Source organism: Mustela lutreola, chromosome 6, assembly GCF_030435805.1.
Source record: "Mustela lutreola isolate mMusLut2 chromosome 6, mMusLut2.pri, whole genome shotgun sequence".
Taxonomy (NCBI): Eukaryota; Metazoa; Chordata; class Mammalia; order Carnivora; family Mustelidae; genus Mustela; species Mustela lutreola.
Window position 1 is genome coordinate 154,701,983 of NC_081295.1, and position 13,729 is coordinate 154,715,711.

At 50.0% G+C, this 13,729-nt stretch overlaps 1 protein-coding gene and 1 long non-coding RNA gene across 10 annotated transcripts in view; one reads left to right on the forward strand and one right to left on the reverse strand.

Annotated features, from left to right (window-relative positions):
• KIAA0319 (KIAA0319 ortholog) overlaps positions 1–13,729 on the reverse strand; it is a 94,318-nt gene that overhangs the window by 9,016 nt on the left and 71,573 nt on the right. For 7 of the 8 annotated variants that reach the window (XM_059179467.1, XM_059179460.1, XM_059179468.1 and 4 more), the window contains 5 exons: positions 13,489–13,612; positions 7,150–7,301; positions 5,224–5,362; positions 4,438–4,597; positions 1,079–1,221 (listed from right to left, as the gene is read on the reverse strand). In XM_059179467.1, the coding sequence (XP_059035450.1) occupies positions 1,079–1,221; positions 4,438–4,597; positions 5,224–5,362; positions 7,150–7,301; positions 13,489–13,612 (718 nt within the window). The remainder of the gene's footprint in view (positions 1–1,078; positions 1,222–4,437; positions 4,598–5,223; positions 5,363–7,149; positions 7,302–13,488; positions 13,613–13,729) is intronic. The other variant, XM_059179466.1, reaches the window with a different exon arrangement.
• Positions 7,042–12,867, forward strand: LOC131834820 (uncharacterized). Of its 2 annotated transcripts, none has more exons than XR_009354960.1 (3): positions 7,042–7,185; positions 12,465–12,523; positions 12,624–12,867. It is a non-coding gene; the product is annotated as an uncharacterized LOC131834820 (long non-coding RNA). The 2 variants fall into 2 exon arrangements; XR_009354959.1 differs by having other exon boundaries at positions 12,465–12,496.

Here is a 13,729-nt window from a genome sequence, read left to right on the forward strand (position 1 = left end):
GATTCCAAATTTCCTATAATAAATAAGGCATTACTTCTGTAGTTAGAAAAAGGGGACTATTTAAAAAATTACGTTAGTGTATGTTAGCCTTGCGCATGTCGGTTCCGGACGGACGTCCGACACAAGCTACACCGTACTGCCCAGCATCGCGTGTCTCTCATGATGCTCACGGTCCGCAGCGCTCGCTGGAACGGCCGCTTCAACATCATGAGGGATTCATGTTCCTTATAAGGTCGTGACTGAGAACTTGGACCAAGACCACATTTCTGACTACACCCATGAATCACTTTTGTGCCAGGACAGGTGAGCAAGCAAGGGGCTTAGACGGAGACACAGCGGAAGGCACTCGAAGTCACCCTGCATGTCCAGAGGTCTACGAGACACCACTGTCACACCAGTGTGCGGTCCAGTGGATAAACTGTATGAACACAGCTTCTCCGGCCTGTAACACTCTCTTTACCACTGTCCTGAATGCTTAAATATGAAATTTCTGACAATGACCGTTATCTGGAGTATAGTTTTAAAAACCCACCCATGACCACTGTTGGTCTTGCTTCCCCCAGAAACAAAGAGCAGTTGGCAAACATGTTGGAGGAAGCCCACCGTAGAACTAAACGTACAACATGTTTCTGGACACTAATGTGAAAATGGTCACACCTCACTCCTCTTTCCATGCCAGTGGAGCTTAGCCATGCCTGGCAAGGCTGAGTCTGATGCTTTTACAATATTCCCAGAGGAATTATCCCATAGGCATATTCTTGGAGGAATGAAGTTCAATATTTAATTTCTAATTAAATCAATATTGGACTTCATGCCCAGTCAGTCCAAAAAGACGATGTGACCTCACCTCTGTCCTGTCAGACTGCAAACAGATCTTAGATCTCCTCCCCTGAGAAATCTGCCACTTCAACCTCAATGGGCATTTAGGTTTCTGTAAGATTCTCAATGCAGTGAATTTGATGGGATGTTTTGCTCAGCGCCACCCAGTTCTGAATAGACAGACAATATTTATATTACTTGGCCCCTAAAAGAATTCCCATAGGAATTCCCATAGGAGACATTCCCAAAGGAGACATACCTGCTGTGTCGATCCTCAAGACTTTAAAAAGCAAGAAATCAGCCTTCTCTTTTGAGAGCCGTCTGTGCAAATTTCGGACCACGTCAGCAGCTTTGAGAACCTTGAAAGGCGGCCCACTCTGGACATAAAACACAATGACGGTGCTGCAGAAGACAAGGGGAGAGGACAGCCACGCGGTCAGATGGCGGCCAAAAGGACAGGTCTGCCCTGGCCCTCTGCCCAGTGAGGGTCTTGATTGCCCCAGCTGGGTGGGTTGGCAAGGACACAGGTCATCTCTCGTAGGCCATGGAAGACACGAAGACAGACTCCTCATTCCCAGAGCTGTCTAGTCACCGGGTGACAGACACATCTCTAGATTAACGGGGCAATATGCTGATGTGTGGAAAGAGACTCAGCCATCCACAGGGCAACATCAACTTTTATCTTGGACTGAGATAGAATTTACTTGCACTGGCACTTGCCCTTCTAAATGGTACTACTCAGCGGCGTTCGCATATTCACTGCATTGGGCCACCATGGCCGCCATGTGACTCCAGAACATCGTCATCCCCTCCGGACAGAACCCTGCGCCCATGAAGGAGTGAACCTCCATGCCCTCCTCTCTCTGGATTCTGGCAACAAATCATTCTCCATTTCTCCCGGTCTGACTGTGCATTTGCTACACATGACATGCACGAGGCGCTCTGCTGTGTTTGCTATAAATGACACACACATGAGGCGCGCCGTGTCCTGCTTCTTCCAGCGAGCATGCGGTGTTCACAGTTTATCCGTGTCGTTCTATGCACCATGACTTCCTTCCCCTTGATGCCAAACCCTAGTCCGTTGTACCGACATTCCTCACTGAATTTACCCATTCAGCCACTGATGACATTCACACTGTCTCCCCTTTTGGGCTGTACGGATTCGGCTGAATGTGTAAATGTTGGTGTGCAAGTTTGTGTGCAAACACACACTGATCGTTTCTCTTGGGTACGGACCTAGGAGTGGAGTTGCCGGGCTGCACAGTAATTACTCAGCACTGGTTTCTACATCGGCTGCCCAGCTCTGCATTCCCACCAGCAATGCAGAGGGTTCCGATTTTTCCACATGCTCACCAGCGTTTGTTCTGGTTCGTCTTCTGGATTAGAGCCATCCCAGTGGGTGTGAGGTGCTTCTCAAAGGGGTTTCACTTTGCATTTCCCAATAGCTCAGGATCCAGAGCACCTTTTCATGTGCTGATTAGCCATTCCTAAGTCTTCTCTGGAGACCTTCCTATTCAAATCTGTACTGGTTTTCAAGGTTGCCATTAGAAGTACCATGAACTGGAGAGCGTATCACAACAGAAGTTTATTTGTAGTTCTGGGCCTTGAAGCTCAAAATCAAGGTGCTGTCAGGGCCATCCTGTCTCTGCAGGTGCTAGAGGAGAACATGTCCCACACCCCTCTCGTGGCTCTTGATGGTGGGCGCAGATCTGTGCTTGCCGAGGCATCCACCCCACCTCTGCCTCCGTTGTCACGTGATCATCTCCCTGTGCGTCTGAGTCTCTTCTTATAAGGACACAGTCACACTGGGTGAAGCACCCACCCTACAGCAGTATGACCTGATCTCAACTATCTCCGTCTGCAGAAACCCTGTTTCTGCAGAGGTTCACACAGGTAGTAGGGGTCAGGATGTAAATGTAGCTTTTGAGGAGACACAGCTTTTGAGGAACCTATAAGTGTTTGTAGCATGAAAGACTGCTGGATTTTATCAAATGCTTTTTTCTGTGCCTACTAAGATGATCGTATGGCTTTTATCCTTTATTACAGGACAAAAGGGTTTATTACATTTATTGACCTCCCCTGCATGCCTGGAAAAAATCCCACTTGGCCATGTGTCTACTTCTTTTAATACGTTGCTGCACGCAGTTTCTAAGTATTTTTTTGAGCATTTCTGCTTCTACATTCATAAGGGATATTGGTCAGTAGTTTTTTTTTTACACTTGGGAATGACTCTGGTTTTATTTTTAGTTGTTTTTTTTTTTTTTTAAAGATTTTTATATACTTGAGAGAACGAGCAGGGGAGAGGGGCAGAGGCAGGGGGAAAAGCAGACTCCCTACTGAACATGGAGCCCAGTGTGGGGCTCGACCCAGTACCCCTGGGGTCACAACCCAAGCTGAAGGCAGACATTTCACTGACTGAGCCCCCCAGGTGCCCTTCTGTCTGGTTTTCATATCAGAGTAAAAACTGGCCTCCCAGAATGAGTTAGAAAGTATTCCCTCCTCTTCTATGTTTTCGAAGAACTTATGTAAGTGGTGGTAAATCTTTAAATGTTTGGTAGAATTCACCAGTGAAGCCATCTGGTCCTGGGCTTGGTAGGAAGTTACTGATTCCTAATTTAATCTCTTCACTTGCTACAGGTCCATTAAGATTTTTCATTTCTTCTGGAGTCAGTTGGTCTAGTTGCTTCTTTCTAGGACTGCATCCATTTCATCCAGGTTAACTAATTTGCTGACATGCAATTGCTCATAGAATAATTCTTTTTATTTCTATCTGGTTGGTAGGGTTATCCCCTTTCATTCCTGATTTTACTAATTTGAGTCTTCTCTATTTTCTTGGTCAGTACAGCTAAAGGTTTATAAATTCCATTGATTTTCCTGGTCAGTGCAGCTAAAGGTTTATCAATTCCATTGATTTTTCAAAGAAATAGCCTCTGGTTTTGTTGACTTTCAGACTTGTTCTGTTCAATGTTTAATATTTTGTAAGTAAGGGAAATGTGTGATTTGTTTTGATAGAGTTCTATGAAAAAATACAATTTTCCTTTAACTTGGTATTTTTCTAAGTCAACTTCAGTTGCCCAGAAAACAACTCAAACAGAGTGGCTGACCTAACTGACGGGTTTTCTGCGAATGGGAGGTTTTCTTTCCCATATTCTTTCTCTTCTCCCACCTTCCCCACTACTCATAGACTGGACAAGCATTCAAAAATAAAAGCATAATTAAATAGATAAATCTTATAAGAAATAAAGGCCGGAGGTTTAGCCTCCTAGACTCTCAGAAGACAGCAGTGGTAAGCAAGGCTCCTCTCAGGCTGAGAGAAGCCTCAGACTTGGAACGTGGGACAGAGATGAAGCTGGCTGTGAGACACGCTCTGTGTCAGCCATCCGCATGACCTCCAACGACAGCAGAGTTAAATGACCAGTTCCAGCTAATGTTTGCTAACTCCTTCATCTGGTACATGCTCAGTCAACATTTACTGAGACTTGTAGGAGGGACCTGGAATGACACTGCCCTTCCGGCTGCCCTTTGAGCAGAAGAATGTATGGATGAGATACAAGTGTGTGCAAAACAACAAGCAAAGGAAACAAACAGGATCCTGCCAGACAGGCGTACGGTGCACACCTGAGGTCTGAGTGGGCCTGGATCTTCTGAACCTTAACATCTGAGTCCAGCACGTTCAGCAGGGCCGCCAGCCGCCTCACGAGGGTGTCCTTCTGCTGCTCAATCAGCCGGCCCACGCCCACCTGCAGGATCAGCTCCACCAGCGCACTCTTCCTGGGGTCTGGGAAAAGACAGCACATGGGGTTTCCGCTTGGAAATCATGATGGACAATGTAAGGAGCGAGGCCTGCACAAGGGTTTAAAGAGTTTAAAATGATCCCCGGTAACTTCTTAGGACTAAGGTTGGACTCAGTTTACCAAACAGTACAGCGGCTGCTGTCTGAGAGTGCTTTCTCCTTGTTCTACCCAAGTCTGTGTCTATTCATTTCTTCCCGGAAGATAATCAGGGGCACCTAAACAGCCTGTGGGCTACCTTGAGATTTGGGCACTGCACACTTTTCCCTTGGGCTCTGCGGTGGCAGCTGCTGCTCTAGCCACAGTGACATGGGAAATATGGGGGCCCCTCGCCGGAGCTGCCCCCCTCTGTGCTCCCACACTGAAGCTCCCGTGGCCACCTCATGTTCTGACAGGAACACAGAAGTGACACGAGATCCCAGCTCACCATTGTGGTTTGGAGGCTGAGTCTTTTGGGAGTAAACAGCGAACAGGAGGGAAAACCATGCCGTGGCTCTGGCCAGGAGCCAAAGCCAGCCCCGGGGGCCACCCCACCTGGGAAGCTCCTGTCCACTGCAAAGAGCCCGAAAGCAGGCCGCCCAGATTATAGACCAGCACGTCAGCCCAGGCACACCTGGCCGCACTTCCACAGTGGCTGTGTCCGTGTCCAAGGCCCCCTGACCATCAACGACTTGCAAGCGGAACGTGTAGACGCCCTCCACCAGATTGGTAAGCTGCAGGGCTGCGCTGTGGTCGGAGCGGCCAATGACATCCTGCAAAATAACGTCAGTCGCCAGCCAACGCTCCCAACTTCGGGCCCACTGCTGATCCCAGACCTCGGGGGCCCATCTCTTTCATGTGTGCATGACTGTAAGGGGCAGGCTGAAGAGGGAGATGGCTGGCGGGGCAGCTGAAGAGAGGGGCTCCTCAGCGACTCTCCCACAGAAAGCACCAGGGTGCTCAGATTCCTCAGCCGGGACGTCTGTGCTGCGCTTACAGAGGGCCGTTCGGCCATAACCAGATCGTTCAGTTCCTCCAACAGAGGGAAAAACCGTTGACATGAGGGTCAAGCACCCCTAACACAGTTTTATAATAGTCTCACCTTGGGTTCCCTCCTAATGTATCACATTTACCTTCTCAAATGCCCCAAGAGCCCAAGGAGAGTATTTCTGCTCCTGGGGGCTCCCAGCTCCGAAGAATTAGAGAAGAACCCTGGATGCCCCTGGGCTGCACTTGCTAAGAGAAGGGGACCCTAAGCAAAGATAATGCGTGCTCTGAACGGAGAACCTTCATCCTGAGGAGCTAATCCCCCTTCTAGCTGAAGAGCACTCATTCCAGAGGTGCTTAGGAAAGCGTAAAGCACGTTCAGTTCCCTCCTTGTGACAATTTCCTTTATTTTTTTTTAAGATTTACTTATTTGAGAGAGACGATGAGGGCATGCATGTGAAGCAGGGGGTAGGGCAGACCGAGAGGCAGAGAAGCAGACTCTGCTGAGCATGGAGCCCGACAAGGGGCCCAATCTCCCAACCCTGAGATCATGACCTGAGCCAAAATCAAGGGTCAGACGCCTGGCTGACTGAGGCTTGCAGGCACTGCTCCCCCAGACCCCACGACCACTTCTTTGGTGCATGTCCAAGAGTACATCTGCAACTCCGAAGTCCTTAGCAACAGCAGGAATGAAAATGCGCCTACATTTATAGCCTAAGGAGTGGAGGGATCTAATGGGGAGAAATGTCTGCCAGGAGCAAAAACTTGGGTCTGTCTGGTCTGATTAAGCATGACTAGGTTGACCTTGTCCAAGCCATGTTTCATCTCTGCATCACGCCCCCTGTACTTATGAAATGGGAATGGCAGTCCTCGGCCAACTGATCTATCCGGCACGATGAGGAGAAAAGGAGAGAACCCACTCGGACCCAAACAGGAACAGCGGGGAAGCCGAGGAGCATAATGAGTCCCAGCGGAGACTCCACGTCCAAGTCCCCTGGGCTATGGTTTCCTACCCGACCCAAAGTCCAGTGGGAAAACATCAGAGAGGGCTTCAGCCTTTGTTTGAATCTAAGAGCAGCTTGCTGCCTCCAGGCCTCCGAGGAAACCAAGAAGCATAAACACCTTCGTGGGGAGCACGGAAAGGGAGATGAGGCCCCAACAGAAAAGCTGCCGAGCACTGAGCTGTGCCCAGGCCTTCACACTCATCTGCTGAAGCCCCAGCCACTGGCGTGGCTGACTGTGTTCGAATCAGGGCCCATGAGGAGGTAGTTAGGGTTACACGAGGTCACAGGGTGGGGCCCTGATTCCACGGGATTAAAGTCCTTGAAGGAGACACCCCAGAGGGCCCTCCCTCTCTGCCATGTGGGGACACAGCGAGAAGGAAGTCACCTGTGAGAACTCTGACTAGCAGCCAAATCATCCTGAGCCTTAACTTTGGACCTTCACGGCCTCCAGGACTGGGAGACATGTCTGCCTGTCATGGAAGCCACCCAGTCTGTGGTCTTTCCTCATAGCCCCTGGAGCAGACTGATTCCGCACGATGGCAGTGGGACAACTCTGGTCAAGCACTCACCCCAGCAGCTGGGCTCTGGCCGTCCCGGACCCACAGGTAGGACACAACTCCCTGGTCATCGGTAGACCTTGAGCCATCCAAGGTAATGCTGTTACTGGGCAGCACAAGCACACGGTGGCCACCAGCGTGAGCTCTGGGAGGGCTGTTGCTTGCTGCGTCAAAGACAGCAAAAATGAAAGCAAAGAGATGGATGTGACAAGCAGGTGGCAGAAGTGGACCATAGACCACCTGCGATGGCGCCCCCTTGCACAGGTGTAGATCCACAGTGTCCGAGAGGCACTGCTTCCCTCATGTAGAGACTTCCTTAAAGCTGGGTTTACGGGTGGTTGTAATTTTGCAGCCTGTACCCTGGGGAGGTTTCTAATACCATGACAGTTTTCCTCTTTTTGAAAAAGAGACAATGACCTTCCTTATCAGTGTCCAGAAAGTGAAAATATTTTAGTTTAAAATATATTCTGAATCATTATGTCCTGGTCCACACTATCTGGCCCCAGAAATACTTATTTCTACAAGTGCCACACCTCTTAAGTCATTGAAACTTGAGTCAAAAATAATCAGGGCTTCACTCCTCCGACGGGGTGTTAAACAAGCATGAACAAGGTAAGAGCCATTTCTGATATAATCACCTGGAAAGGGGGGGCCCAGAGAGAATGGGGTGCAAGGGAGGCCAGAATAAGACACAGCTCCACTGTGAGGACAAGGGAAACTGCTGTGAGGGAACTCCTGCCTGTTCAGGTGCCCTCTGGGACCCTACGTGACCCCTTGCAAGTCAAGCAAAAGTCATGGGGTGAGGATATCCAGACGCTGATCCAAGGGAGCAAGGAGCACCCCGCCAATCACCGGTCACTTTCCTCCAGAGAAAATAGCCCAGAGGTTAGAGCAGAGGTACCTGGTACCATTAGCAGAGTTTCCAAACTGTTCACCACACGCCCCTTCTGGGACCACTTGTGGGGAGAACCTGGTGTTAAGGACGCTTAGTTCTGCTGTGGACCACGGGGAGGCTGAAAACCAAAGAAACAGACTGCAGCAGACTGCACAAGCCCGAAACTCCTTCTGTGAGAAATGATTACGAGGCCTTCTCTCACTTCCAGGCTGGACGAAAGCAGCCACTCCCTTCCCTGCTTATGTCTCCCCCATCTTGAACACTGTCAGGAGGCTCCCCAGGCACTCTCCGGGCTGTCCATCGCCGCAAATCCACTACGGCCAAACTCAAGGCCCCTGCAAACCCGCAGCCGCTCTTCTCTGGACGGAGGCCAGAGCACGGCGCCCCCGCCCACCCGTGCGCTGAAGTCACTGGCCCTGAGTCACCGAGACACTCACCGTCTCTCTCCCCCGCAGAACCACTGAGGCCTCAAGTCCTGGGACTTCAGCTCCAAGATGTCTTTCTGGTCAATCCTTCCCCTCTGCCCTCCCTGCTGCTGACCGACCTTCCCATCAAACCTTTTGTAAAATTCTAACCCTCTCAGGTAAAATGACATGGTGCGAGGGTTTGCTTTAAAATACTCCAACCAAACTCAAAGAAAATATGAGCGGCTAGATGAAACAAGACTGGCAAACTGCTCACAGCTGTTGAAGCTGGGTGACGGGGACATAAAGGTCCACTGAGCCTAGTTTCTCTGCTTTCACATACGGTTGAAAACGTCCACCATAAAACATCTGAAAACATCCCCGTCTATGTCCTTTGCTAATAAAACTGCTCCAGCCTCTCCCGCCTGGCCAGCGGATGAAGGCCCCGCCTCCTTGGTCCGACACTCAAGCCTTCAGAAGCTCAGGCCCTTCCCAGCTCCCCTGCATGGGGCTGCTCTGCCGTCCTCGACTTTCTCTGTCCAGCGCACCCTCGGACAGCTCTGTGCGTCCGCACGTCATGACCCTGCGTTCATCCGCACATGCATCCCTTCCTGCCAGCACCCAGCATTTGCGAGCTGCCATGAGCCTTGCACAGTGACACAGAGGACATGGAAATGTCTGGAACAATGGTCCTCAAGCAGAGTGGCATGAGACTAGACAAAAGTTAAGAAACAATATGGAACTCGAAAACATCTCTGCTCTTCGACTCCCAGGGAGGAGAGAGCATAGGGCCGTCACGTCTCAAGGCCAGCGGTCACAGAAGGAGTGTGAGGCCACAGAAGGCTCACTCGACACACAAAGGAAATGCGGTTTCTCCGCAGACGGAGGCTGGACACCGCCAGTGTGTGCAGAGGAAGAACAGCGTTTTCTCGGCCGACCTCAGCTCGCCGTGTGCTGCGAACCGATCAACAGCAACGCTCCTGCACGGCCGTGCCTGAAGGTCCTGTGAGACGGGAAAGCAGAAGGCGCCCGCCTGCCGCAGTGCCAGGACTCACCCTTCCTCACGGCCACGGTGAAGGTACTTGTGCCGCTCAGCCCCTGGGGGTCCGTCACAGTCACACGGGAGTGGTGGGCACCCACCTGGAGCGCCTGCGCGGTGGCTATGGCCCCATCGCGATCGTCCACCTGCCCAGCGTCGTGGCCGCTGTGGAACAGAGAGGCAGACAACAGACAGAGTGGGCACGGGGTTCTGACTACGACAGGCACGGTATCCGTGTCCTTATAAAAGCCCCCATTTTGTAGCTAAAACATAGCCTCTAGGGAGTTCTAAGATGACTTTTTATCCACTTATATGCTCTAGTTCAGGTTACAGGTCATAAGTAATGCCTACTTCAGACTGAGCCTGCAGGATTCCTAGGAAGAGGATTTGGGGGTTTTTTGTTTTGTTTTTTTTTTTTTTAAGAATGTATTTATCTATTTATTTAGAGAAAGAGAAAGCGCACAGGCAGGGAGGGGGTCAAAGGGAGAGGGAAAACCTCAAGCAGACTCCACACTGAATGAGGAGCCCGACGTGGGGCTCGATCTCAGCTCCCTGAGATCATGGCCTGAGCTGAAACCAAGAGTCGGACGTTTAACTGACTGAGCCACCCAGGTGCCCCACCGTTTTGTTTTTGTTTTTAAATTGAGCTCTCAGTGAAATGATCTCTTAGAAACTACTCCCATTTCCTCTCAATGAAATTAGGTTAAACCCTCATCTGTCTTGACAGAGAGTATGGGAGAGTAGGGGAGGGGCCACACCAGGGGTCTCCTCCTGGGAATTACAGTGTGGTCATTAAGGTCGTGGGCCCTGTCGTCAGAAAGACGCGGCTCCCCCCTTACTGTCCGGGAAAACCTAGGCTAGTGACCTCAGCAGGCTCTGACAAGCGGAGCAGATGATCTGAGTGCGGGCAGACAGGAGGCCCCATGAGGGCCTCACACGTGTCTCCCAGCCCCTTGTGTGTCACGAAGGCACCCACACCCAAACGGCCCCATCTGCCTGGCGTGGCACCACCTCCCCCTACTGCCAGTGAACATCTATCCTGTCCATCCACACTCCATCTACTCTTCAGCAACAATCAGCAACAGTGCTCCTGACTCCCTAGGGTGCTTGAGGTGAGTGTTTCATCTGGACCCTCCAGAGAGCAGGCAATGTTAGCCTTGGGCCTGGGGCGTGACCTCGATGGCTCAGTGGTAAGACAGCCTACCTGACGTGCTCCCAGTGGGAGAGGGCGATGCCCTGGTCATCTATGCTCCTGCTGCCATTCTGTGTGGTGCTCTCCACCGAGAAGATCAGCTCCTTGTCGGATCCAGGCACAGCCACCAGAGGTCTGTTGCTTTCTAGAATTATAGAAATGATGTGAAACACTATTATCTCTTTGCATGAAGCCTGTGATCCCCTGATTTCTTGATTGAAGCAAATTATTCTTACTTGGATCAGGGGGCTACTAGAGTGTGCAGCGTCCTGGGGAGAAACACTACAGGCTCTTGGCTAACTGAGGACTTCAGTGTCTTGGGGTGAGATGGGGGATCCAGACAGCAGGAAATATTGTTCCCTAATACATACATGTTTGGTTTTCTTAAAAGACCTCAAGGGATGCCTGGGTGGTTCAGTCGGCTAAGTGTTCGACTCTCGATTTTGGCTTAGGGCATGATCTTGGCGTTGTGAGATTGAACCCCCTATCACATCAGATTCCGCACTGAGTGGGGAGTCTGCTTGAGTTCAGCTGCCCCCTCCTCATGCATCTGTGTGCATGTGCACTTTCTCTCTCCCTCCAACAAACAAATAAATAAAGAAAAGACTCGAAAGTCACAGAGTCAAGAGAGAAGGAAAAGGAACAGCATGGACAGATGCAGAGGAGGAGGACTGGGGACAGAGTGGGGGGAGGCAGGCAGGAATTGGAAGGAAGTGAGTCGACAGTTGCTTTTTCAAGCAGAACTTACTCCCTTTTGTCTTTGTAGCCCCAGTGCCTAACACAGGGCCTGGTAAATAATAAATGCTCAAACCATTTCAGTTAAATGTTGAACAACAGTAAATGACAGAAGGGACGCCGAGCTGGCCCCGTTGGTAGAGCACGTGACTCTTGACCTCAGGGTTGAAGTTCAAGTCCCACATTTGGTATAAAGATTACTCAAAAATAAAATCTTGGGGCACCTGGGTGGCTCAGTGGGTTAAGCCTCTGCCTTCAGCTCAGGTCATGATCTCAGGGTCCTGGGATCGAGCCCCACATCGGGCTCTCTGCTCAGCAGGGAGCCTGCTTCTCCTCTCTCTCTGCCTGCCTCTCTGTCTACTTGTGATCTTTGTCTGTCAAATAAATAAATAAAATATTAAAAATAAAATAAAATAAAATAAAATCTTAGGGGTGCCTGGGTGGCTTTGTAGGTTGGGCCACTGCCTTCAGCTTGGGTCATGATCTCAGGGTCCTGGGATCAAGCCCCACATCAGGCTCTCTGCTCAGCGAGGAGACTGCTCCCTGACCTCCACTTGCCTCTCTGTCTACTTGTGATTTCTCTCTCTGTCAAGTAAATAAATAAAATCTCTAAAAAAATAAAAAATTAAATCTTAACAGAAAGATTAAAAAAAGTAAAAGATACGAAGTATTGCTGATATTGATACCGGAACTGAAATGGTCAAATTTTCTGTCAAAAAGAAAGTCGCAGAGTCCAACACTGAAGCAGCTAATACTCAGTATCTGGACCACGTCCGAGCCTCGCTGTTCAGCAGAGCTCAATGGTCCCTAGTTTCTCTTGCCCTTCGGATACAACACTCACGCGACCACCAACACAAAGCCCTTGACGTGAGCCCCTGCCTCTCTCCACAGAATCTCTTGGCCTTCTGATCCCCGTGCCTCACACTCCCTCATCCTCACTGCTTTCTCTTTCCCACCACACTCTTCCTCATTCCTTCAACTACCGAACTCCCTTTCATTCCATGGTTTTATACGTTGTTTGCTTTGCCTAAAAACCTCTTCCCCTTCCCCTTCTCTCCCCAGATTCACCTGGCCAGCTGCAGACCTGAGCTCAGGTAAGACTGCAGGTGCCTTAAGCCCAGGTAGGTGTGTCCTTTTGTGGGCTGCAGCAGTTCTGTGTTCATCCCCTAGAAATGCACGGATCTTGTGGTTTGTTTAAGATTTTATTTATTTATTTGACAGATCACAATTGGGCAGAGAAGCAGGCAGAAAGAGGAAAGGAAGCAGGCTCCCTGCTGAGCAGAGAGCAGGATGCGGGGCTCAATCCCAAGACCCTGGGATCATGACCTGAGCCGAAGACAGAGGCTTTAACCCACTGAGCCACCCAGGCGCCCCGATCTTGTGGTTTTTCAGTGGACTTCTCTATGAGCCCTGGGAGGACGGAGACCAAGTCCTTCTTGTTTAATTCCACATCCCTGGGTCTAACCACTAGCCCTTACTACATATTAACTGAATAAATAAAATAAATAAACGTATCGCCTATAAGTTGAATATATTTTCAGTTGCCAGTATATTGGACAGTGACCAGCATTAGCAGCATCTTCTAGAAAAGTTCTAAAGCAAAGAGCACTGTCAAGCAAAAACCTAACTACCCTTAAGGTTATTTAAATCTGCAGGAAGGCAGAGCCCTGGGTTTTCATGAAACCATTAATGAACTGGGAGCTGACCTGGAGTCAAGTGTCCATCTGGCTACAAACCATGGAGCTACCAGGCCACACATCATGATCAGAATCTTCAAGAAGGGCCTGGAGGTCTGCAGCAGAGTGGGACACGTAGGGGACTGTCTACCTGGCAAGTGGAGTCCTCGAGGGTCCCTGAGGATGTCCGTCTGGGTCTCCATGCCATGGTTTCAAGACACAGTTAACACAAGATTCCGAACCACAATAGAAACCTGGCTTTGTATTAAGATCCAGCTCCTCCAGCCCTGATTTTCTGATAAAGAGATTTAGAGAATTTGCCTCCAAATTTGGCTTGTCTGAAGCCCAGAAACCCAGGTGTCATTTCTGCCTTAATCTCTGGGGCCACAGCCCTCTTCCAGCTCACCCACCGGGCTGGACAGTCACAGCGACCACAGCCGTGGACTGCTGCTTTGCAGAATCCGTCACTGTCAGCTGGAATGTATAGACTCCTTCCTGCAGGGTAGACAAGTGAAGGTATGGTGTCTTGATGCCCTAAGTAATAGCACATAGAGATGAAAAAGAAAAAAATAGTTTTAAAAAGTAAGTAGCATAATGTAATGAAAAGCGAATGCTTTTGTTAAATATGGAGATCCTGCCTCAAAAAGAAAT